The 26,696-nt window shown below is 39.5% G+C and overlaps 1 protein-coding gene across 1 annotated transcript in view; it reads right to left on the bottom strand.

Annotated features, from left to right (window-relative positions):
* Positions 1–26,696, bottom strand: part of LOC128744651 (D(2)-like dopamine receptor) — an 82,221-nt gene that overhangs the window by 7,304 nt on the left and 48,221 nt on the right. The window contains exons 2-3 of the mRNA XM_053841809.1: positions 25,934–26,425; positions 9,075–9,811 (exon numbers count right to left, since the gene is read on the bottom strand). Of these exons, the coding sequence (XP_053697784.1) occupies positions 9,075–9,811; positions 25,934–26,328 (1,132 nt within the window). The 5' untranslated portion in view covers positions 26,329–26,425. The remainder of the gene's footprint in view (positions 1–9,074; positions 9,812–25,933; positions 26,426–26,696) is intronic.

The following is a 26,696-nucleotide window of genomic DNA, read 5'->3' as shown; positions in this document are numbered from 1 at the left end:
ATTCGTGCATTATCTGCCATAGCTTGTCTCGATCGACTGTATCGTATGCTGCTTTGAAATCGATAAAGATGTGATGCGTGGGCACGTTGTACTCCCGACATTTCTGCAAGATCTGTCGGATAGTAAACATTTGGTCCGTAGTTGCGCGAGCCCCCATGAAACCTGCCTGATAATTCCCTACGAAACCTTGTGCTATCGGTGACAGCCGGCGTAACAGGATCTGGGAGAGTACCTTGTAGGCGGCGTTTACCAGCGTAATACCACGATAGTTGCAGCAGTCTAGCCGATCACCCTTTTTGTAGATGGGACAAACCACTCCTTCCATCCATTCCTCCGGTAGCTTTTCCTCCTCCCAAATCCTCGAAATAACCCAGTGTAGAGCCTTTGCTAGCGTTTCCCCGCCATGTTTATAAAGCTCTGCCGGTAGGCGGTCCTTCCCAGCGGCTTTATTGGTCTTCAGCAACCTGATTTCTCGTTTGACTTCTTGGAGATCAGGTGCTAGGACATCACTATCTTCCATGAGCGCTCCTAGGTTAATTTCCGTTCCGCCTCCTTCTGCGACTTCGCCATTGAGGTGTTCATCGAAGAACTGCTTCCACCTGTCGACCACCTCACGCTCGTTTGTAATTAGATTCCCTCCCTCGTCCCTACACATGTCAGGTTTCGGTGTGTAGCCCTTCCGAGTTTGGTTCACCTTCTCATAAAACTTGCGCGTGTCATTAACTCGGAATAGTTGCTCTAATTCTTCACGATCTCTGTCCTCCTTTTGGCGCTTTTTTCTCCTCAGGATCGTGGTCAACTGGTTCCTAGCTCGTCGGTATTTGGCCAGGTTCTCTCTAGTGGCAATACTTAGATAATTTTTCCAAGCATTTTTTTTCTCCTCCACCGCTTGTTGGCATTCCCCATCAAACCAATAATTTTGTGTACTCCGAGGCTCAATATCTAGTGCCGCGGTAGCGGCCTCTCCGATGGCCGAGCGTATTCTGCCCCAACCGTCTTCGAGGTTTGAAGCACCTAACTCCTCGGAAGAAGGCAGTGCCTCATTCAGTACTCGCGCGTAGTTCTCGGCAGCTTGTGGGTTATCTAGCTGCCTGATGTTCAGCCGAGGAGGGCGGCTTTGACGTGTCCGGTATACGGTGGACAGCTTTGAGCGCACATGTACTGCTACTAGGTAATGGTCAGAATCAATATCCGCACCCCGACGGGAGCGTACGTTCGTGATGTTAGAGAAGAACCGGCTCTCTATGAGAACGTGGTCAATTTGGTTCATTGTACGTTGGTTAGGTGATCTCCAGGTGGCTTTGTGGATATCCTTGCGCGGGAAAAATGTGCTTCGGATCACCAGGCCTCGGGAAGCTGCGAAGTTTATACATCGTTGGCCGTTATCGTTTGTGTCGGTGTGCAAGCTATGGGGTCCTACCACCGGTCTATACATTTCTTCCCTACCGACCTGGGCGTTCATATCCCCGATGACGATCTTGATGTCCCGTGACGAGCAGCTGTCGTACGTTGCCTCCAGCCTCGCGTAGAACGCTTCTTTCTCATCGTCGGGTCTACCTTCGTGCGGGCAGTGCACGTTAATGATGCTATAATTGAAGAAACGGCCTTCCTCAATACACACATTCTCTCGTTGATCGCCTTCCAATCTATCACGCGATCCTGCATTCCGCCCAGCACTACAAAGCCCGTTCCCAGTTTGTTGGTAGCGCCACCGCTCTGGTAAAACTGGGCCTTTCCGCCACGGATCTTCCATACCTTCTCTCCTTTGCGACAGATTTCCTGCAGAGCTACGATGCCGAGTTTGCGGGGTTCCAGCTGTTCAATCAACACCCGCTCGCAACCTGCGAAATTTAGCGATCTGCAGTTCCAAGTCCCGAGTCTCCATTCGTCGTCCTTATTTCGTCGCCTAGGTCGATGCCGAATATTCCGCTCCGAATATGCTTGAATGTTGTTAGTTTAAGTTTATTTTAGGTGTGTAGCCGTACTGGGGCAACACTACCGAGTCTCGCGATGGGGCTGCCATCTCATAGTGCCGAGACGCACTATACCTCCTTCCCGGTTAGTATACGACCTTAGTTTCCACCGGGGTTGGTTACCCGATCTCCGCTAAGGTTGCTCGTATTCCGGCTGGTACCACGAGGAGGTCGGGATCGGAGTTGCTGGATAAGAGGCTAACGACCACTATGGGGTCTATATTCCGCATTATCTAGCCGTTTACCAAGCATCTAATCCATGTGCAGGCTATTTCGGCCGGTCGGATTTAAAAAACACAGACACCACTATAGAAAATGGGCTCAATTTAGCCGCAGCGACTTCATCATTTCTCGCGACTATAACTCAAATTTAGTAGCGTTTCATTAAAACCAAAATACACACCAATATTCGGTAAATAATATTCTATCAACAAGTATAAACATCTTGTCTCGAATAAATATAGTTTCAATACTACCGCTTAATGGGCTGGAAATACCCTCCCGTACCCTATATTCTCATTCGTATTCTTAATATATATGAAAATGATAGCAGGGTCACCATCTCTCCCTCTCTCTCTCTCCCACGCATTCACACATACACACATACGCACACACACACTTTTTCTCATCTCCCTAACTACCTCTCACTTCTTCTCACTTCTTCTCTTCTCCTCTCTCTAACTATCTCTCACTTCTTTCCGCTCTTTCATTTCTCTCTAACTTGCTTCTCACTGTCCATGCCACGTTCTTTCATAGACTATCTCGTTTTTTTCTCTCTTACTGCATTTCGTACTCTTTATCTCTCTTTTGATTATCCTGAATCTCCACCTTACTCAATATCTCTTCCTCTCTCTTTGTATTTCTTCGTCTCTCTACGTCTCTACGTTATTCTCCCTGCCGACCTTTAATCTCTCCCACTTCTTCTTCATAAATCTCGTTCCCTCTCTCTTTCTACCTATCTCTCTCCTCTACCTGCGGCTGCGATAAGAAAGAAAAAATAGATGAAATTATTAGAAGACCACAAAGTGATTCAGCGGAGTATAAGAGGCAGACAGTAAACAAAAAGATAAACAAAATTATTCGTGATTACAGGCAGAAACATAAAGAATGAAAAAGGAGCGTAAATTGTGACAGCACAAAATTAAAAACTAGGTAATTAGAAACTGGGGAATTAGAAATTAGGTAAGATAAAAAAAAATATAAAATAATTGTGGTAAATTCCAAATAAAGAAAAAAAGGATAAGAAAACTAATTATGACGGCACACAAAAAAGCATAGATAACTGAAAAAGAAGAGAAAACTAGAAGAACTCAATGTAAAAACGACATCTCATATAGAAATTAAAATGAAAATGAAATGAAAACAAGAGTGCGAAATAAAGGAAAAAAATGAGAAAGGGAGAAAATATACCAAAAACAAAAAATAAGTGAAAAAGCGAGACAAATGGAAAAGAAAAATAAATAAATGACAAAGAAATGTAGATTTTATGACTAAGCAAAAGTCATGTGAAACTTTAATATTGAAGAAATCTTACTAACCCTGACCAAAATCAACAAAGTAAAGATGAAAATTGGGAGAGAGAAAAATTTTGAGCAGGCTAGTAAAAACGAAATAGAAGGACATACTAAAAACGCCAAACAAAAGGTAAATTGCGGCAAATTCTTCGTGTCGGTAGTTAGCTGCAAATTAGCATTTTCAGCACTATAAGAAGATTATCAGTAAAGTAGCCGTATATTTTGCCAAAATGGCATTTATGTAGCATTTAAGGCGACTTAATTGCATATTGGCTTGCATTCGAGTAACATTGGTGATGCTTATTGGTTACCTGGGCTGTTTCCGAGCCAGGCAACAGTTCCGAACAAACTCTTACAGCATATGGATGCAATCTGGCAAAAGTAAATGGTGACCGCTCACTTTCCTATGAAGTTTGACATTCAAGACATCAAATTGGACTAGATTTAATGTTAAAAGGTAATATCGGTTGAAGGAAAGGGGTGGTTTTACATTTCAACAAAATTGTTTGCGTTCAGGACATCAAATTAGACTAGGTTTTAGTGTTTTAACGCTAACACCGGTTGAAGAAGAGGGGTGGTTTCGCAATCCGGCGTACTTCCCAAGCACAGATATCAAATGGGACTAGGTTTAATCGCATTCGTAGGGAGTTTTGTTGGGACGAGTGCACTTTATCACTCTGTCTGGCATACATCCCAAGCACAGATATCAAATTGGTTTAGGTTCAATCGTCGTTAAAACTATGATGGCGTCTTTTGCAACCAATCATGGATCGAGGATTTACAGTTGGACAATTCTTCATTATTTTCAATTTTTCAGTAATTCAACATCAAGAATCCATACTTTTCTTAATTTGGGTCAATTCTTAGAAGATTTTCCGATCGATTGGTGTAAGAAAATCGAAAATCTATCAAGAAACCGCTAAGCTTGGAATGACACCTTATCTTAAGCCTTGCCGTAAGACATAGTCCTACGTCAAAACATTGTTGTTGCTTTTCATACGTGTCAGTTAGTGTTCGTCGCATGCGGTAATCTAGTGTGCTATGCGTAATGTATGAGAACACCCAAAACTCCCAAAACCATACGTTTAAAATTAAATTACAATTAAACTAAAAGAAATAGAACGGTACAGAACTTCAAATTGGTGAATAAATGTAATCAGTTTTACCACACGATTTTAGGAGAAATTTTATAAAAACGCGTTGAGAAACACTTGTTTCAAAGCTTTTTGTTTCTTAAATGTTACTAAATTTCATGAAGTAGCAGGTTTAAGAGCAATTTTCTATACAAATGTTTCTCATCTTTCGAACGAAAGTGACAGAATAGAGCTAGCTATCATATAGCATTTTTGTTTTTTAAGCTCGGTTAGTTCCAACTCGACCATTGAATAAACAAACATTTTCGGGAGAATAAACAAATGTTTTCAGGTTGGTCGTCTAAAAAGTTCAACCCAGAGCGAAACTAAGTTCAACCTGAGTGAAAAAACAAACGTTTTGACAGCCGTTTAATTGGAACAAGAGCAAACCTAAGTTGCACATAAGCAAAAACAAAAACGCTAATAGTTTTTCTACTAGAGCTAATTTAAGGCAAACAGAACCGAAAGCTAAAAATGTTCATTAACTCTGTAACGCTTGAGATGCGGCATTCAAAACATGAATTATTTCATGTACTGAGTGAGAATAGCTCTCCTTGTTTTTTTTTTTGGAAAGAGAGAAAGGGTCTGATGCGAAGAATGATTAACTGGATGAACTGGAAAATTTCGATATAGACCAAAAATATATGTATTGGATTATGCAATGTGCAATGCCAGGTGTGGCTCGCACCCATGCTTTTTCAGTCTGTACCCGAATGTTTTACTAACTAAACTACTGCCGCCCGTTATATTAGGTAGTCTAAAACCTAGTTTGGTTTTTTTCTCCATTTTTCTCCACCTGTCAATATATTTTTGTCCTATATCGAAGTTTTCCAGTTCATCGAATTAATCATTCTTCGCTGTAGACACTTCCTCCCTTTTTTGATTCAAGCAGAGGAGCGTTTGGTGCGAAAAATGTTAGACTGAATACTGGGCAAATTTCGATCTGCGGCTAAAAATATTGGGCTTAGCGTGGTACTGGGACTCCAACCCAGAATTTCTCGATTAGCACTCGAGTGCTTTACTAATCTAGTCTAATCTCACACTAACGCAGCCAATTCTTGCAGGCATCCTGGAAAATGACGATTACTTGAATCAATCATTTTTCTTGCCAACTGCGCAGCATTTACCGCAGAGAGAATTCCAAGGAATCCAGTGGAACCAGAAAAAATACCTAATTCCAATAAACTCCTTGAAATCAAGGGGAAGGAAGAAAGCGTGGACCTCCCGTACCAAACGCTTCCTATATACATAGATATTAGATAATGATTTATTTACAGTCGTTGGGAGTATCTTTACTAATAAAGGTTAAGTGATACTCCGGACCCTCAGGGATGAACTAATGGCATTTAGACCATAGCGCCTTACTTCGCTCTCTGAAAATAAATTAGTTTGCTAAAAATATTAGTTTAAATCATATAATACTTGAAAATAAAGTCGTGAGGTTTAATGGTCGCCTAAAACTACATTTGTAAGGTTAGGAACTGAAAACCGCACGACCCCGCACCTCCTAGCTTGGCTACTCAATTCGATAAATTGAAGTATTTCCAGGTATGGCCACGTGGAGGCGCTAGGTAGGGGCTTGGGATCGATTAGTACTCGAGTGCTTTACGCATTTAAACTATACCACACCCATATATTAATTTATGGAATTAATATATGGGTGTGGTATAGTTTAAATGCGTAAAGCACTCGAGTACTAATCGAGAAATTCTGGGTTGGAGTCCCAGTGCCACGCTAAGCCCAATATTTTTAGCCGCAGATCGAAACTTGCCCAGTATTCAGTCTAAGTTTAATCAAAAAAGAGTTTACGTGTGACCGCGAAAAAGTCAGTACCAGTAAAAAACAAAAAACTTCCTCCCTTTCCAAAATAACGTTTACGTCATGACCGCGTAAAGAGTAAATAAACAAAGTATAACAATGCAAAACAAAGGCTATATACTACATATACAAAGTATACAAGTGAATAAAAAGGAAAAACTCCTCTTTGTATTTTAGCCTGTATGCATCGCACTTGGTCTCCAGCCCAAGCAATAATGTGAGTTTTATTGTACTCTTATGGCGGTTTTCAAGGTTAATTTTAAACTTAAATGCGATCATAAGAGCGTGATAAAACCTAAATTGTTACTAGGGAGGTTATCTAGTGCAGCTCGGATATTATAACACTGGATGATAGAGTCGCCCAAACGGACTCTCACGTTCTCAACCGATTGTGGAAAAAAGATAGCCTAGGTTTTAGCCGCATTGATCACAATTCTCCAGCTTGTAAAATAGTCTGTCAGATCAACCAGACTTCTCTGAAGCTTGCATGTGAGAGCACGTATGACTCGAATACATGCACGGGAAGAAAGGTGTCTGATAAGAAATCCGATTCAGATTCCATGAATAAAATTATGAAATCATAAAGATTGAATTGCTGTCAAATCATGACTGAACTGCCAACATTCATGATTTTGCGTTGTGTTGTACTGCACGAAGTTCGTGATATTTTGATTATTGTTCATGGTGTATTTTCATAAAACATATGCTAGAAACCTGAAATCATGGGGAATAAAATTCTGTCCATGTGATAACTGTGTCGTCCGCTGACTAAGGCAATGCACCGCCCTCTGGGAGAGGAGGAATTTAAAATGTATACATGTTATACAGAACAGATCCCAGTATACATCCTTGAGGCATACCTGCAGGGATGTTAAATATTTGCGTACAAACAGTATTCAGAGATAACTGGAATACTCTGCCAGACAGCTTCAGATGAGCTTGATCAGGACCTTCTTATCAGCGAATGAAAGAATTTGGCTTTAGATTGACTTCTCAACCAGTTTGGGAAGAGCTGAGAGCTCAATGCAAATCTGGTACTTTATTGTGGACAATTTCGACAAAATAAAATGAAAGTGTTCAAATTAAAGTACGCGACACGCATGTTCAAAACAGATAAATCAATCTAATCAAGAAAATTTTTAAATGGAAACTGATATCACTACCGTGAGAGCTACCCGAATGACACTGCTAACTACAGAATCCAAATCATCCGCCTACAATGATATAATAATTCAATTCCCTTTCAGTTGTTTTGAAACAAATCCATCGCTAATCATTGCAAATGACAATGGCAATAATCCTTTTCAAAGGAAATCAAAAACTTGTTTCAATTGTGCATTTTACATTTCCAGGCAAGACTGCAGTTTTGAATGAATTTTAATCAACATATCGATATTTAGTTCGAAAACACAATTATCAACTTAGTTACAGGGTATACGATTAGTTAAAATTTAAAGAAGGTGTCGTTGAAACGAGGTGCTGATTATTTTGCTGAGAGGTATGGTATGCATAAACTTGTCCTTCAGGGTTTGGAAAACCGCGAATGTGCTTACACGTAATCTGGTTGATTCATTGCTATTAGCAGTGACTGATATGAACCGTTTTATCATTGTTTGATTTCTATAAATTAATCATGTTTCCAATTTTCAATCCTTTGATGCAAAAATGTACAAATAATAGAATTAATATCGCATAAAATCTGACATAAAGGGACCTTCAACGGAAATATTGATAATCCACTGAAAACATAACCGTTGTAACACAGCAATGAGAAACAATTGCATTATATTTACCAATGTAGAAACCAGGCATGCAACCTGCAGCGCATAAATCATTGTTCTTGACATTGCTACTTTTACGAAAATCGTAATCCGGTCCGGATACTACATATGTTGTTACGGTTTAATGTTGTGACCCACACACACTGCGGTAATCGGTCTGTAATTGAATCACTGTATCTGATACATTATGCAATTGTTGTTCGTTCTGTGCAATTAAAGTAAATCGGTCGCCATCAATGGTACCGGCTTGCCATTGCTGGAAGAGAAATTTGCTTAATGATTTACGATATCCTGGGTTTGTAATTATTTATCGCCAGTACAAACGGTTAATGGCAATGCAGTGCATTTAACGCACTGCTCTCAAGTGATGTGTGGTCCTGGCCAGTAGATCGCATCAGCGAACTAATTGATAAATTGTTCCTTCAAAGTGTTTCTGTGCCCTATAATTTGAGACAATCAGCGACAGTGGCTGAAGATGAACCATAAAAGTTCAGCGATCAATTATACCAATTACCTGTACCGAAAAAAGCATTACGATACCTTAAATTATTCTCAGATTTTAAAGGGTAAATTTGAGAAAGTAATACCTAATGAATTTAGTTTAATTTAGTTTAGCTTTTCTAGCAGCTGTTAGGAAAATATCAAATACCGAGCCACACACAGACTCTTACTTCATCACCATTATTACCATCCCGAAAATAAAATTCATGATATGCCATTATTTTGCATTTCTCTTCTGCTCAGAATAAAGTTGAGAAGAGGTAAATAAAACATTACTTAACAATATCCTGCACCGCACACATAGCGAGCTCGAAAAAGCGGTTCAAATGAAGCATACCAGCTGACAGTACTTACCGAGAAATCCAGGGATGGCACCGAGTGGCATTACAAACAGGCTGACGAGCAGATCCGCAATGGCCAACGACAGCAGAAAGTAATTGGTAACGTTTTGTAGTTTTCGGTCAAGTGCCACCGCCAGGCAAACCAGAATATTGCCGAGTCCACCGGCAAATATAAACAACATTACGAACAGGAAACTCCATTCGTACCGTACGGGGTTGTCAGTTTCCAGTGCCATTTTGGTGCTGGCACCGCCGTTGACCGAACCGTTGGTGACCAAAATCATGCCTGCCAACTGTCGCATAAATTCACTGTAATCTACATTCAGCAAGCACTGGATCGGCTCCAGCACGCTGCTGGCGGACGAATTTTGGAGATCAAACGAATCATTCTCGTAAAAGGTGAACTGCCCAGCACTGTTGTTGCAGACCAGCTGATGCCGGTAGTAACCAATTCGGCCGGATGCATTAACACCATCCCCATCGCCATCGACGGTCGGTGAAATGCAGGGATTCGTGCTGCCATTCACTGCCAGCATCTCCAGCGACAGTTGCGGCAGCTTTAGCAGCAGCTCCGACACCGGTTTGGCAATGTTTCGCGCCAGCACCGTGGTATTGTACTTGGCGATGCAATCCTTCAGCAGGCTGTCAGCGCCGTCCATCACTTTCAGCGGGCTGCATTCGTACAGGGCGTCGGTCCATGGGATCTTCACTTCACCGGTTGCTGCACCACCACCGCCGGCCTGGTCGAATCTGGTGGAAAACCAAGACGAGAAAAGACGTGGAAACAAGAGCATTAGGGTTTATTCTCAAACGTCTGCTGTGAACATTTTATGCGCCTGGTGAGTCGGTTTATGGCATTATTACGACTGTTGGGTGCATCAAGTACTCAACACAAAATGGATACAAACAGGCTCTTTCTAGAATAGGTGAATCTCGCTGTTGAAAACGAAAAATACAACAAAATGTGTCCGTCAGTCGAGAGCTGAATGGAAAATGCTATTTTTAATTTACGATTTGTAAATAATCTCGTATTCGTGAAAAGTATACATTTCTTAAAAACCGGCAGACGCATGTACTTTTAGCAGTAAGATTTTTAAATGGCGAGTATAGAAAAAAGTCAATAAACGCGCTTAAAACAGAAACTCTGTTTTCTGCCAGAGTGAATCGTACCTTTTGGGTTGAGCTTCACTTAGATAGAAAAACACTTAAAGGTATACAACCAGTTTGAAAGGAATCATAACAAACTGTAGTAACAGAGTATCTATGGTAACCAGAAACTCTTCAAAAAATATTGTGAGGATTTAAAAATGTTCTTCATAAGGTTGATTTTCTTGTGCGGGATAGATGCGGCAATACCCGAGTAAATGATTATAACAAACATATAACAAAAAAATATCTCAATTAGATAGAAATAACAGAAGTTGTTATATTTTTGATCAGACAAAATAACGAGGCTAACAGAATTATTACAAGCTTTGCTCTTATATCAAAATTTGTTATAATTTTGTTACAGAGCAATTTCAACTTGTTCCAGCATGCAAACGGTTTGTCTCGACTAGTTTTGATTGCAATGAAGTTTTGCTAATTGCAATCCCGCGCTGAATCATTTTCCATGAAATATATTTTTTCGACAAAAGTAACTTTTAAAAAGAGCGTATTTAGAAATAAGAAAGCATTCAAAGCAATACTGTGTATCAAGTGTATTTTCAGTAAACAATTACACTGAAAGAAAAAACTTTGAAATACGCGATAAAAATCATAAATTGTGAATTATCTCAAAACATGTCTTTTTTTAAAGATTTTTTAAGCGCAAATAATGCTCTAAAATCTGGTAAAGAGCTCTTTCGGAATTTTTATAATCTTTGAAAATTGACAAGTTTTTGTAAAACTAAAATAAAATCAAACTCTACGCATTATATCATAAAAACTTTTTTCTTAGGTCGTTCTCAAATTATTGCAAATTTAAAAGCTAAAAGTCACGTATTAGGGTAATTCCACAGAGAACAGACATCCAAGCGAAAGGTCCCCTCTTGGATAAAACTTATGTCAAATTAGTTGGGAAACTATAGTGATGATGTCGCTAAAGGCGCATAAAATTCTCCACTAAACTCACAACAGCTAGCTTCTGGCGCTAGCATAACGCTCACAGTCTATATATACTAGCGCCAGAGGAGCCAAAGGTTGTCAGTGTACAAATCAAAAGAATCATTTAGTTGGGAAACTATAGTGCTGGGGACGCTAGCATATTAAGTGATTTTAATTTGAAATTTTATCCAAGAATTCCCGAAAAATTTGTTCCTGAATGGATGTCTGTTCTCTGTGGTAATTCTACGCAAAGTATCCGAGATGTAATCGACCTTGACGGATTTGAACCAAATTTTGTCAGATTGTTTGTTTTAGGTCAGAATGTAAAAATCCTAAATTTGGTGCTGGTTGGTCCTCCCCACGATTAATGCGAACAAGAACTAGCAACATGTCGCATTCTAGATGTTGCTAAAAAATTGCCTAATCTAAATGCACCTTAAGAAACATACTCGATGCAGTAACACGCCGCTTCTTTCAAGTCGCGCTTGAGGAACCTCATGCAGTTTATGAGATCAAATAAAATCTTTTATATTCTCGGTTTATGTATGTTTACAAAGTTCAAAAGTAGTTAAAATTTTCTCCAAACCTTTACCAACAAAACAAAAAAATTATCTAAATAGTTCGCATAATTACTGAGGAATAGATTCTTCTACACATCATTTATTTATTTATTTATTTACTTTTTAATTAGGCTTTCAACCGTTCACATCATTTAAATAATTAAGTTCATGGTTGTTTTTAATCTTTTCTGTGCTGAATTTTGCTAAAATGAACAGAAAAGTTTACAGACTCGAAAACTGAAACATAGGAGTCATTGCATTATTTTCTTATATGGTAGATGTTAAATCAGACCGGACTAGGATTGGGCAAAATTCCCGAAAGTATCGATAATTGAATATCAATATCAAATCCGCCGCTTTATCGATACCGTCGATATATCGCTCGTGAAGCATCGATATTAGATTTATCGATACTATTTAAGGCGGCATTCTGGGATTAGGAAATGCTACTCAAAAAAAGGGATTCATAAAAATTAATCAATAAAAACAAGTTGAGCAAAGAGAGTGCCCCCAAAACACGCACGCAACACATCACTCGCTCCAGTACATCTCTATTTCGGACACGTCGCTTTGTACGGAAAACCGCATCACAGCTGTTCACGCCCGACTGAATCGTATGCTGTCCTGGAATCCACAAAAATATGATGGGTTGTACTCCCGACACATCTAGATGACATGCCGAAGAGTAAAAATTTGATCCGTAGTAGCACGGGCCTTCAAAAGCCCACCTGGTACTACCCTACGAACTCTCCAGCCACCGGGGATAGACGACGTAACAAAATCTGTTGGTGGCTTTGACCAGCGTTATGCTGCGGTAATTGCAGCAATCTATCCGATCCCCCTTTCTGTAGATGGGACAAACCACACCCTCAATCCACTCATCCGGCAGCTCTCTCCCAAACCCCTGAAACCATCAAGTGATGTGTCGTTGCTGGCGGTTCTTGGCCATTCCTGCAGAGTTCCGCCGGGAGTTGCTCCTTTCCGGTTCTAGCTCTGCTCGATCTCTGTCCCACCTCTGCCACTTTCACCGCTATTATGGCGCGTAAAAAGCTTGAAAATCTTTATGCCTTCAACGCCCAATACTACTCTATGTGCTCTCTGGTCAGTTTTGAATTGCTGAAAATCGCATATCGTACGCACTTACTGTTCAATAAGTGTTAAACATGTAAGTGACATTGTTCAAGGTGTTGCATACGAGTCAATTCCAAGTGGTCGGACACTCAGCACATTGTGCCGTGGCACTTCAAAGATATCAAGCGGCACATCTCCGGTTCAATTTTACATATGAAATGGGAGCACTGCCAGGTGTCAAAATCATCTCGCACGGTTGCCAGATCGTTAAGATTATAACAAATTTAACAAATCTTGCAGTTCGGCACTTGTACCGAAATCGGCACAGTTCGGCTCGTTTCAAGTCGTCTAGCATAAAAACGGCTGTGTCGAGGTCATTTCTAATGAAGTAAATTTGAGAATTAAGCTTAGTAGCTACCTGAAAAGAAAACAGTGCGAGAAAAAATCCTAAAAATTTTGTTTTTTTGAGCATTTTCTGACCTAGTTTTAGTCTATATTTTTTCAGCTGCATATCCCGCTTTATCAGAACAGTATCGGGATGAAATTATCGATTTAGCATAATATCGACGTCGTAAGTATCGATGAAATATATCGAAATATCGGCCTTCGAGTATCGATATCGCGGGTATCGATACGGTATCGCCCAATCCTAGACCGGACCAAGCCGCAAAATTTTAAAAAATAAGTTAATGACAGCAAACGATTGATAATTTCCTAAGCTATGTTTTACTCTAATCAGATTACATAAATGTTGCAAACAGCCAAAGATATTAAATCATTTCGAATGATTGATAGCTTTAAACTACACAGCAGCAGCAAACTTTGAACGTGTTTTTCTCGAAATCACTCAGTTGGTTCGGTCTGACTTAACACCGATCATATATGGTCGTCTTTAAGTCAAACCGAACCAAGTGACAAAACTCTTCGAGAAAAACGTGTTCAAAGTTTGTTGCTCTGTATGTTTAATACCTATCAATCGTTCGAAATCATCTGATAACTATGGCTGTTTGCAATATTTATGATAGTCTGATTAAAGTAAAATGCAGTTTAGAAAATTGTTGATCGCTAGCTATCATTAACTCATTTTTTGAATTTGCGACTTGGTCCAGTCTGATTTAACACCGACCATATTTAATGGCAATTCGTGCAACATTCTTAACCGTTATGTGTGCAACAGGGTACCCGGGTACCTTTTCAGTTTTAAAATAGTTATAACTCATTCAATTTAAAACATAGTCATTGAAATTTTTCGACACCGTAAAACTCGTTGATCTTAATTAATTAAGAGTTTTTTGGTGCATATCCATAAAGGGGATTAGCAATGAGAGGCACTTGAATTTTTTTATTACGTAGGAGGGCGACAAGGGTACCCGGGTACCCATGATTTGCTATGTTCATAACTTTGGCTATCTTGAACCGATTTGGATGAAACCAGTGGCATTTGATTCGTACATTTATCTAGTTTTGATTAGTTTAAGCATATGGTCATCATATGACATGTAGTTCCCGGGAATCGGTAATTCCGGAGCAACGTCCGGTAAAACGTGGGAAGCCGCTTGTTTTTGAAGGATATCAGCTTTCAGCAAAGCCATTAGCTTTGAACTTGACATTTTGGGCCCTTTTTTATCTTATATAAATTGATGACTTTAGATCGCATTGGCCATTCCAGAATTGGGTTCCTGTAGGGTTACAGATGACCAGTTGGGTGCCTAATCCAATATTAGAATTGGTTTAGCGGATCTTTTAAATGTTTTGAACTGATTTGGCCAGTTTAGTACTGATTAATAATTTCGGAACTGGTTCCAAATGTATAACGGATGGTTCTACGTTTTGAACTGTTCTGATAATGCTAAGCATTATCTTGAATCCTGCGGTATCATCTGTAACCCCGTAGAAACCATTTTCGAAATAACCAATCAAAATACATCGAAATGTAAAAAATATCACCTACCAAATTAATTCCAAGAACTTTGATACCCATACCACAGAGAACAGACATCCATTCAGGAACAATTTTTTCGGGAATTCTTGGATAAAATTTCAAATTAAAATCACCTAATATGCTAGCGTCCCCACCACTATGTTTCCCAACTAAATGATTCTTTTGATTTGTACACTGACAACCTTTGGCTCCTCTGGCGCTAGTATATATGGACTGTGAGCGTTATGCTAGCGCCAGAAGCTAGCTGTTGTGAGTTTAGTGGAGAATTTTATGCGCCTTTAGCGACATCATCACTATAGTTTCCCAACTAATTTGACATAAGTTTTATCCAAGAGGGGACCTTTCGCTTGGATGTCTGTTCTCTGTGCCCATACTGCTAGGTTTTACCTCCAATCCTAGACTGGCCACCCAGGACCCCACAGGAACCTACTCCGAAATTGCCAACCTGATTCTTCTCATTATATGAAATAGTTCATTGTATGAATTTTTAGAGTTTTTATATCCGCATGACAGATTTTTCTGCAATACAATCAGTTCTCTACCTCACAGCGGACACTCTGTCGGAATTCCGGATTTTCGGGCCCGTATGTCTTTTAATGGTCAAATGGCCAGATAATTCAAAACTAGATAAATTAACGAATCAAATGACACCTATTTCATCAAAATCGGTTTAAAATTGTTGATGTTATAACAATATCAATTTTGTGTACCCGGGTACCCTTCTCGCCCTGCTAAAGGTGTTTTTTTGTCGCACACATAACGGTTAAAGTGGCGCAACATATCATGATTCGATTTCTTCGTCTTCTTGATAGGCTTTGGATTGAACGCTTATTTTCTATTTATAGACAGCTCGAAGCAAAAACTGACAACCCCGAATGAGCTATCGGCCAAATCATATAAGCATTTAATCTACCTTCATTCAAGAGTAGTTCTAGCACAAAGGTTAAGACTGTTGCATTCTGTGCGATGTGTCGTGAGTTCAATCTCGGCCGAGGCCGGAACGATTTTTAAAAATGTATGAAAGTTTTTTTCTGTGCTATTTGTGAATGCTCCTGATAAATAGTTGTACTATTTTTGGCAATTTAGCCGAAATAAAATGTCGATATAGCAGATGAAGGCAAAGAAGTTTTTGCTATATTTTAACAAAATTATAACAAAACCTGTTACAAATATCATAACAAATTTTGATATAATTTTGTTCAAAACATAACAAATTTTGTTACATTTCTGCTACTGCTGCTAAGAAGTTCTGATAGAATTTTTGTTATTTTAACTACTAACGAGACCAAAATTATAGCAAATTATGTTAGAAATCCCGTCATAACAGAATATCATGATTTGTTATAATTTTGTTATGTTTGTCTGATCGGGTAGTGAATACTACTGGCTCTAATATTAACTCCCAACTCCTTTGAATTTAAGAAATGTTCTCATCTATATCGTAAAACGAAAATCCAGTCCACATACAATCATCTGCATCACACTGAACCAAATTTAAGATTTGAAAATAGGGTACGGGAGGGTATTCCCATCACGCTACTAATTTCGGCATACATTACCTTTTTTGGCTACACTTTCCCAAATAAAAACTACCGCTATATAACAATACGAATGTAGCACTCATAGGCTTTAATGTGTTATAACTATTTTCATAAAAATGTAAGTAATTTGCTTAATTTTATTCAATAAACATCAAAACCACTGTTTTTCCACTAGCACGTAACCAGGCTGAAAAAACTAGCAGCAATCGCTTACGCGTATCCGCTCTTGATGATGGTTTAGAAAACACACAATTATGATCACGTTTACTTATTCTAGAAACTAAACAGCTGTGAATATGCTATCACAGAACAATTCTACTTCTTTTTATCACGGAAGAACACAAAAATTCCCCTCTGATATGAAAATATAAATCAATTTTCATTCACTAGCCATTAGCAGCATTTTGTTTTTAATTACAGCATATAGTGCGTTGTTTACACTACTACCAATATATGTGCTGACATATCTGGTATTTGAGTGAACTGGTGCTACTGTATATGAACGATTCAATGATACACTAGCGCCAGCAGCAAGCTGTTGTCACTGCAAAACTAATTATCTTCAATGAACCCGGAATGTAGGCAATAGCGAGAAGTTATCCATCGGTCTCTCTTTTCATGTCTCTTTTGATCTGTATTTGAAAAGCATTTAATCGCTGTGCTAGCTGTTTCGGGCTGTCGGATTTAAAAAACACAGACACCACTATAGCAAATGGGCTCAATTTAGCCGCAACGACTTCATCATTTCTCGCGACTATATCTCAAATTCAGTAGCGTTTTATTAAGACCAAAATACACGCCGATATTCAGTAAACATTATTCTATCAACTGGTATAATATATTGTCTCGAATAAATATAGTTTCAAGGTAGTTCCGTATTCCAATATTCAGTTCAGGCTGCCGCTTAATGGGCTAGAAATACCCACCCGTACCCTATAAGAAGTATGAAACATGCAGTTTAAAAAACAACAACTCTAGTGTTAAAATAAAGTCATATTAGTAGAATAACTAGGAATAACGAATGGAAAGACGTGGAAATAAAACAACGCAACAGGAAAATGTAATAAAGTACAAATCAAAATGAAAAGAAGAGAAAGCGAATATTCTAAATATACAAAAACAGGTATAAATAGCGAAAATTATGCATTAAAAATAGAAAATAGTCAATAATATAATCTATTTATATAAGAGGCTTATGTCTGCACCGAAAACCAGGTCTCTGACAGGACGTCATAAGAGGCTTATCGGTAACTAACGCTTTCGTAGCAATGGGTTGTATTCTCAGTCAGCTCACAGGTCGACTGCTGGACCGCTCGATTGCTCAACTGGTTGACTAGACTGCTCGATTTGATTTGGACTGCTTAACTGTACTGCTCGACTGAACTGTTCGATTCGACTGCTCGACTCAACTGCTTGATTGGACAGATCGACTTGACTGCTTGACTGAACTACTCGATTCGACTGCTTGGCACGTTTGCTTAACTTACTACTCGACCCGACTGCTCGACTTAACTGCACGATTCAACTGCTCGACTGAATTATTCGATTGGACTGCTCGACTGGACTGCTTGACTGGACAGCATGATTCATCTGCTTGACTAGACTGCTCGACTCAACTGTTCGATTCGACACTCGACTCGACTGCTCGATTCAACGGCTTGATTCCACTGATCGACTGAACTACTCGTCTCGACTGCTCGAATGAACTGCTTGATTCAACTACTCGATTGGACTGTTCGAATCGGCTGCTTAACTCAACTGCTCAACCCGATTGCTCGATTCAACTGCTCGACTAGACTACACGATTTGATTGCTCGACTCGACTGACAGCTTGATTCACCAGCTCGACTAGACTGCACGACTTAGCCACTCAACCCGACTGCTCGATTAAACTGCTCGACTCAACTGCTTGACTTCTGTTTGATTCGACAGCTCGACTCAACTTCTCGATTCAACTGCTCGACTGGACTACACGACTCAACTGCTCGACTCAATTGTTCGACTTAACTGCTCGACTGAACCGATTGACCTGACTGCTTGACTAAACTGTTCGATTAGAATACTCGACTAGACTACCCGATTCAATTGCTCGACTGGACTACTGGACTTAACCGCTCGATTAAACTGCTCGGTTCAACTGCCCAACTCGACAGACCGACTTGACTGCTTGACTGAATAGCTCGATTTAACTGCTCGACTGGACTACTCGACTTGACTACTCCACTCGACTACTCGACTCGACTGCTCAACTCAGATGCTCATCTGCACTACTCGACTCAACTGCTTGAATAAACTGTTCGACTGGACTACTCGACTCAACTGTTCGACTTAACTGCTCGACTGAACCGATTGACCTGACTGCTTGAGTAAACTGTTCGATTCGAGTGCTCGACTCAACTGCTCGACTCAACTGCTCGACTAAACTACCCAATTCAGTTGCTCGACTGGACTACTGGACTTAACCACTCGATTAAACTGCTCGACTGAACTGCTCGATTAAACTGCTCGGTTCAACTGCTCAACTCGACAGATCGACTTGACTACTCGACTCGACTGCTCAACTGGACTTCTAGACACGACTGCTCGACTCAGCTGCTCAACTGGACTACTCGACTCAACTGCTTGAATAAACTGTCCGACTGGACTACTCGACTCAACTGCTCGACTTAACTGCTCGACACGACTGCTCTACTCAACTGCTCGACTCAACTGTTCGACTTGACCGCTTGACCCGACTGTTTGACTAAACCATTCGATTCGACTGCTCGACTAGACTACTCGACTACTAAGAAAACTGTTCGACTGGACTGCTCGATTTAACTGCTCGACTTGACTGCTCGACTCGACCAATCGATTCAACTGCTTGATTCGACTGCTCGACTCGAGTTGCTTGTCGCGATATCATATGGTCGGTGTTAAATCAGACCGGACCAAGTCGTAAAATTTTAAAAAATGAGTTAATGATAGCAAACGATCAAGAATTTTCTAAGCAACATTTTACTCTAATCAGACTACATAAATGTTGCAAACAGCCAAAGTTAGAAGATGATGCATGCAAACTTTGAATGCCTTTTCTCGAAGTCAGAATTTTGCCACTCGGCTCTGTCTGACTTAACACCGACCATATGAATCAGTTTGCGGCAGACAATAGACGGTTCAGAGCCCCTCACACAAAAGAACCATATTGCCCGCTTATAGAATCAGCACAGTGGAGATAATGTTTTTTTCAGTTAAATAAAATCCAATACGACCATAAAACTATTTGTTTCAGTTTTTGGCTATGACTCTTTTATGTACAACATCTTAGAGCTATATTAGGCCATTGCAAATTATTTTCAAAGTTTTTGTTCCCCCGCCCTTCAAAATTGGCTCTAAGAATCGGAGGACAAAAAAAATTTTAAGATTGAGTACAAAATTTTTGTATAAAATTTACAGCCTAAAGAACTCGAAAAAAGAGTGTACGGAGTGTTAACGCTTCTAGCACGAAACAAAAATGGAAGTACAAATAATGTAGCTTCCGAAAACCGCCAAAAAAAATTTTTTTTCGATTTTCACTTTATTTTGGAAGATTTTTGCATAGAAAATAAAAATATTAATTTTTTTTTGCGTGATAAAAAATCTTTGTTTTTTTCAACTCACCCCCCTCCCCCCCTTTAGTTGTCTAGCATCGAAAGGACAGAAGCTTTAACAAATATTTGTAATGGCCTTATGCAATATAAGAAATCAAAGAACTAATACAAAGATTAAACATCTTCGCAAACACTGGCCAATAGAATGTATCCGCAGCTTTCTGAATTCTGAACAGATATTTATATTTTCCGGATCCTGAGATTCGGGCTCAACTAGTAGTAAAATAAATCAATGTAAAAAAAACTATTTTATGCTTTAGGAAAATTGGCTAATCTCAAGTTTTTAGTCTTGGCCTTGAAATGCGGTCATACATATATATTAATATTTTTTGAAACGATGGTTCTACAATTGATGAAGGGCCGGTAGGGGAAAGAAATGAAAATTTTTGGCGAAGGAGGCGAAGAGCGGAAAGGAAAGGAGGGGGGGGGCGGATATTGGTAGCTACGCTTGACAAGTAGTCATTTTGACTCCTACCTTTTATCCAGTGCTGGAAGGTCCCCTACCGTCCCTTCATCAATTGTAGAACCATCGTTTCAAAAAATATTAATTTAAGAAAATTGTTTACCTTCAGGGCATCACATTGGACTAGGTTTAATGCTGAAACGATAACATCGGTTTTTTGCAAAAAACAGGTGTAAACCATGATGACGTCTTTTCTTCGACCAATCAGAGTGCGAGGATTTCTAGTTGGATAATGCTTCTTTATTTTCAGTTTTTCAATAGTGTACACTTACGAAATAATAACGTTCTTCATTTGAGCTAGTTCTTAGAAGATGTTCCGATCGATTGATGCGAAATATTGCAAATCGATCGGGAAACCGCTAAGCTATTAGCGCGCAAAACCTGACAACTTTTCGAGAAAGATTTTTTGGAATGACACCCTGCCCGGCCAAACCTTGCCGTAAGACGTAGTTCTACGTCAAAAAGAAAACTAGGAAAGGAGAACGCTGTTTATTCAGTCCGGGTTGGAACTGGATGAATTTTATCTGTCACAAAAAATTAATCCGGATTGAATAAACAAATTCTCTATTAGACAGATTTTTGCAAATAATACCCACGCCGGCAGTAGATGTTGGCTACTGTCAAACACATAGAGTAAGGATAGGGTTGTCAGCCCCTTGGCCGCGTCAGTTTGTCCGGCAAACGGGCAAACAATGTTCGTGTATTATTTGCTATTGCTGGCCTCGATCGGTGGTATCGTATGTTACTTTGAAGTCAATAAAGATGTAATACCGCAATAAAACCTTTATAAAATCTAAGTACAACCAAGTGGCTTTGGAATTTCTACCTGGGCTTCCAGTATTCATGCGTAGTTCTTGACAGATTGCGGTTTAGCTAGCTGCCTGATGTTCAGCCGAGGAGGACGGCTTTGGCGTATCGGTTAACAAGCTTTGAGCACACATATTCTGTTACCAGGTGATAGATGAGTCAATATCTGAGTGATATTAGAGAAGAACCGGTCTTCTATGAGACCATGGTAAATCTGGTTCATTAGGCAACGGTCAGGTAATCTCCAGGTGGCTTTGAGAATATCTTTGCGTGGGAAAAAGGTGTTTCGGATCAACAGGCCTCAAGACGCTGCGAAGTTTATACATCGCACATAGGAGTATTTGAGCCGAAAAGTTGGTCAAAAGTATTGTTAATCATTTTTAGTAGAGTAAACAAGCGGTAATGAGTGAAAAATAGTATCATTAGATCTATGAAGCATTTTTTTATGGAATTTTGTTTGTATCTACCTAGTAGTGTAGCACAACTTTTCTGATATTGCTTTTACTGATAATTGAAGAAAGGAAACTTTTTATAAATTGTGTGAATAAAGGGAGAGATATATATGAGAGAGAGGTAAGATAGAGAGAGAGGTGAGAGGGAGAGAGGTGAGAGGGAGAGAGGTGAGAGGGAGAGAGGTGAGAGGGAGAGAGGTGAGAAAGACAAGTGTGTATTAGAGAGAGGTGTGAAATAAAGGTGTGTGGAGAGTTGTGGAGAGAGAGAGAGAGAGAGAGAGAGAGAGAGAGAGAGAGAGAGAGAGAGAGAGAGAGAGAGAGAGAGAGAGAGAGATATGAGATGAGATGAGATCTTAAACACTTGCCTTCGTTTTCCTGCGCATGCTTCTCTCTCGGTCCATTATTGAGTCCCTTCGATGGGTGACCCTCCGCAAATTATCACAGGAAAACCTAATCCAGATCCAGGATGTACTTATTCTTCTTACAAAACAGACGTTTTGAATGATAACACGCTTATCGAATGATTTGTGTAATGAAGAGACTCAAAGCATGCGCAAAATTGGTTGAAATTAAAGAAATTTAGCGATTTTCTTATTAATACCTAAAATTTCTTGTTCAATTACTTTATAGAGCATTCCTCTGGTGTCTTACAAGCACAATGACATAAAATTTATCCTTCAAATGCTTGAAATTTCATGATAGTATTATTTACCATAAGAAAAATGCTGCGAAATTGAATATTTCATCATTTAGTAAAAAAATTTTATTTCATGAAATTGCAAAAAGTTGCAAAAATTTCACTCACAACGCTCTTCCTGGGACTCTAAGCTATCAAATGGCATCAAAGATTGTGATGAGAAAAGATGAGAACATAAACAAATATCACTTTAAAGTAGCAACATATTTGTGCTAATTTGATATAATAAATACTGCTCGTTTGTCATCAATCATCATTATATTGATTGAAATCTAAAGTCTATCTCAACAAATAATTGTAAAATCTTTGAGTTTCAAAAACCTTTTTACAGCTGGTCGATAGTATATATTTAGCCTAAGAAATGTGAAAGGCAACATCCTTACCTACATGAGCGAAAATATATGGCCCATTTTTACTCGGAGTTTGACAGCTCTATGCAAGATGTAAACAAGACAAATGGTTTCAAAATTAACGTTACATTGTGTGATAGGTATCTGGGAAGACAGCGAGGTTTAATTGGAGGGGGTTGAACGAGTTTCAACTTTCCTCATTTTGACTAGCTTTTTGGTCCAAATACTCCTCTGTGCATCGTTGGTAATTATTGTCCGTGCCAGTGTGCAGGCTATAGGGTGCTATCACTGGTCTATACATATATTCCCTGCCGACCTGGGCGTTCATATCCCCGATGACGATCTTGTACCGTACCGATTGTACCGATGTACCGTTGCGAGCAGATGTCGTACGTTACCTCCTGCCTCGCGTAGAACGCTTCCTTCTCATCGGCGGATCTACCTTCGTGCGGACAGTGCACGTTGAAAATAAACTGCCCTTCATTTTCATTAGACACATTCTCTTGTTAATGGCCCTCCAATCTATCATGTGATCTAGCCATTCTACCCAACACTACAAAACCCGTTCCCAGTTCGTAGGAAGTGCCACCGCTCTGGTAAAACTGGACCTTTCCGCTGCGATTCTTGCAACCCTTCTCCCTTTTGCGATAGGTTTTCTGCAGAGCTACGATGCCTGGTTTACGGGGTACAAGCTATTCGAGCACCCAAGTAGCACACTTTTGTCGTTTCTGGTTGCTGTAACCTATTTATGACTGAAATAAGTCAATAATCGGTTACCACAACTAGTTTATAACAACTGTGCTAGTAGGGCAGCACCCGGTCGCCACCTGCAAAATTTAGCAATCTTCAACTCTAAGTACCGAGTATTCATTCGTCGTCCTTGTTTCGTCGCCTTGGTCGAAGCCGAATAATCCGAGCCGTATTTGCTTGAATACTCGTAGTAGATAGGTTTCCTCACTAGTGTTATGCTATCGAGTCTCGTGATGGAGCTACCATCTCAAGTGGCTAGACAACACAGTGTCCACTTCCCTGTCGGTATACGACCTTAGTTTCTACATAGGTTTATTACAGGGGTTGGCTACGGCAAAAGAAATTACAATAAACGTGAACATTGCCCAGAAGTTTTAATTAATTTCCTTCAGCTAGATTTTTGTTCATTTTAAAAAGCAGGTAGTATAAAAACTGAACTGAGATCTAAAATATGAGTCAAGAGTCAAGAAAACTGACTGACAGGTTCATCACTGAAACTAAAATTGAATGAGAACTGAGAACTGATAGAGACAAACACTGACAGTCGTTCAGCAGTCATGTCCATGGACTGACAGATACAAGAATACTAGCAGGGGTAAAACTGTATGCGCTGAATGTGTTTTATATTCGACTTCATGCAGGGCTGTCAATTTTTTCGAGCACTGCCATGAAGTGAGAGTGGTGAAAATTGTGTGCCCTGTCCTGAGACTGAGAGCATTCGTTGTTCCGTTCAGCTGTCTTTGTCATTTCACTTATTTTAATTCTCAGGTAAGATATTTCCGTTTATTTTTTATTCATTTAGTCCATCTGTGGTTCTTTAAGTAATAATTATTTTTCATTTGACGTTTCCATTGCTCTTTTTCAATTTTCAATCTCCCATTCGTTTTACGTTGCATTTCGTCTATATATCTCGACTGAGAGAGGCTGTTAGAGTCAATAGGATCGTAGCAACTGGCCCTGCAATTGTCCTGTATTCTAACAGCTGGCTGCAAAGTCTGTCGTATAAAAACAGAAGGTCAAGTTTCGATAACGGAATGTAGCACCTGGGCTAGGCTTCGTCCATATTTCTTTCCTGTTTTCATTTCTATTCAGCATATTTATTTTCCGTTTCATTTTATTTTCCCATCCCATATTTTCCTTAAAATATTTTTCTTATTTTTCTGCTTTTTCATATCCCTGTACAAATCTAATCTATTTTCGACCCAATAAAACCACTTCCAGTTTCTCGTCCACCTTGAAAATAATAAAAAACAATGTTTGTATGTTTTAATAAATGTGAAATTTTTCTTATAAAAGTTTTCTTATAAAATTTGGTTCTGTCATTAAAACTGTTAAAATCTTTGGAGCATTTAAAAACACTTAAATAAAAAATAATATTTGAATTAGCGCGTTATTATTAACTTTTCTGTAATTATTTCCAGTATCAATCACGAACGTGTAGACATTTAATTTGCAACACATTACCGTTTGTCATGTGGCGCCACGAGCTGCAATCGCTCTTGAATCTAATATGCGTAATAAATAGCTACAGCAAGATGCAAATTTGATCTGATGAAACCGCAGCCACCGACTCGACATAATATGCATGTTGACTAGTAACCACAATTCGCTCTGTTTAATCTGTTTTACATAATGGTAAGGGGTTCACCAGGGTAAGATGCACGCTTGAAAGAGGAATTTTAATCTAACTACTGGCTGTAATTGTTTTCTTAGTCTTCTCATCATCTTTTTCATCTGCTTTCCGGAGTATTGTTTATCATTTTCCAGGTGCTTTGTGGAACATTTTTTATTGTGAAATAATTTATCAAATTCAAGTCGTCTTAATTTGTAAATCTATTAATCAAATTAATAAAACAAACAAGTTAAAATAAACGATATTTACCAAACAAGATGGAATTATCTAGATCTTCATCATGCCACAAAAAAGTCACAACTGCAAAAACTAACTGCTGACCGGAGATACAATTTTTCTACAACTAATTCCGCATTTGGGGTAGCCCCGATGTACTTGATTTCCTTCATTGACATACGACACCATCCACTGACTGTCCTCGTACTTCCAACTATTAGGTTATAATAATGTAATATTGTTTGACTAAAGATTTATTAGTGTTTGTGGAATGTTTGAAATATACAGTACATCAATGCGTTTGTATTTTGCATTTTGCATGCACTCAAAGTTTAAATCCAGTTGGAATGTAAATGTTTTGTGGTGTTATAGAATATGCAAAACGGGATGTTTTCAGCTAATATGAGATTTGGGATCAACAAGAAGGTGAAATTAGAATATTACAATGCACTACAGTGTACTCGTAGAATAACGTTTGATGTAATAATTGTGCATTGTAGTTCATTCTTTGATGTCTAGCAGAAAATAATAGCTCAGTGAAACTACCGTTTATCAGTCTGGTTATCAAAATATGCCATTCGAAATCCACATAAGTTTGCACCACGGCTAACAGACGTGAAACAGAGTTCAAACATGAAATTCAACCGACCCACTCACTATATTGCCGAGCACTTACCGGGACGTATCGCTGCTGATAATTGATTTAAGCACGCACTTGAAGTTCTGATAGCACTGCACCGCAACGGTTCCGAAAGCGGAGCTCTGATCGATAAGCGATGGGCTGGATTTGAGTGCCTCGCCGGCAGTGGGTACTCCGTGGATTGTGCCACTTCGAAGCGGATTGCGGTTGGCCGTTGCGGACAACACGCCGCCTACCGCCGCCGGGTGCGAGTTCGGCTTTGTCGACACCGAAAAGGAACCGGAAAGAGTACTGCTGTACTCGCAAATGATGTCCGGTCCCCAGTACGATGTCCAGGTGTTGTTGTAGTTGGTGCACGACACCAAATATCGAAGCGTTGGCCAGTAATTTCCTAAGCACCAGTCAGCCGACCACAGTGGGTTCTCGTCCATGGTGGGGTGAACAACCAGGCACGCTACTCGTCAGCAGCCGGCAGCGAGCGCCCGGTTTGCTCGAATCGTGCCCTATTCGTTATCATGTTTAATCGACCTGCAATATATGAGGGAATAAATTATTCATTTCCAATTTAGGAGGTGTGTGCAAATCGGTATTATGGTTGTAAATATAATTTGACCGGTAGGTCGATCGATTAGCCGTGAACAATGAATTTCGATGGTTCTAAATGTGCAGTATTTAAATTTAATATCAGATGTTATAATTTTTCATTTATATTCATATCAAATTCACGATTACATCTATTTGGTTGCAGGCAGGGACGGTTTCCAGCTTGTCATTCTCATCCGGTGCCAAAAGGGGAAAA

Source organism: Sabethes cyaneus, chromosome 3 (assembly GCF_943734655.1).
Source record: "Sabethes cyaneus chromosome 3, idSabCyanKW18_F2, whole genome shotgun sequence".
In the NCBI taxonomy this organism is placed as follows: domain Eukaryota; kingdom Metazoa; phylum Arthropoda; class Insecta; order Diptera; family Culicidae; genus Sabethes; species Sabethes cyaneus.
The sequence above is the reverse complement of the archived record's forward strand: the minus strand, read 5'-3'. Positions and strand labels throughout refer to the sequence as shown.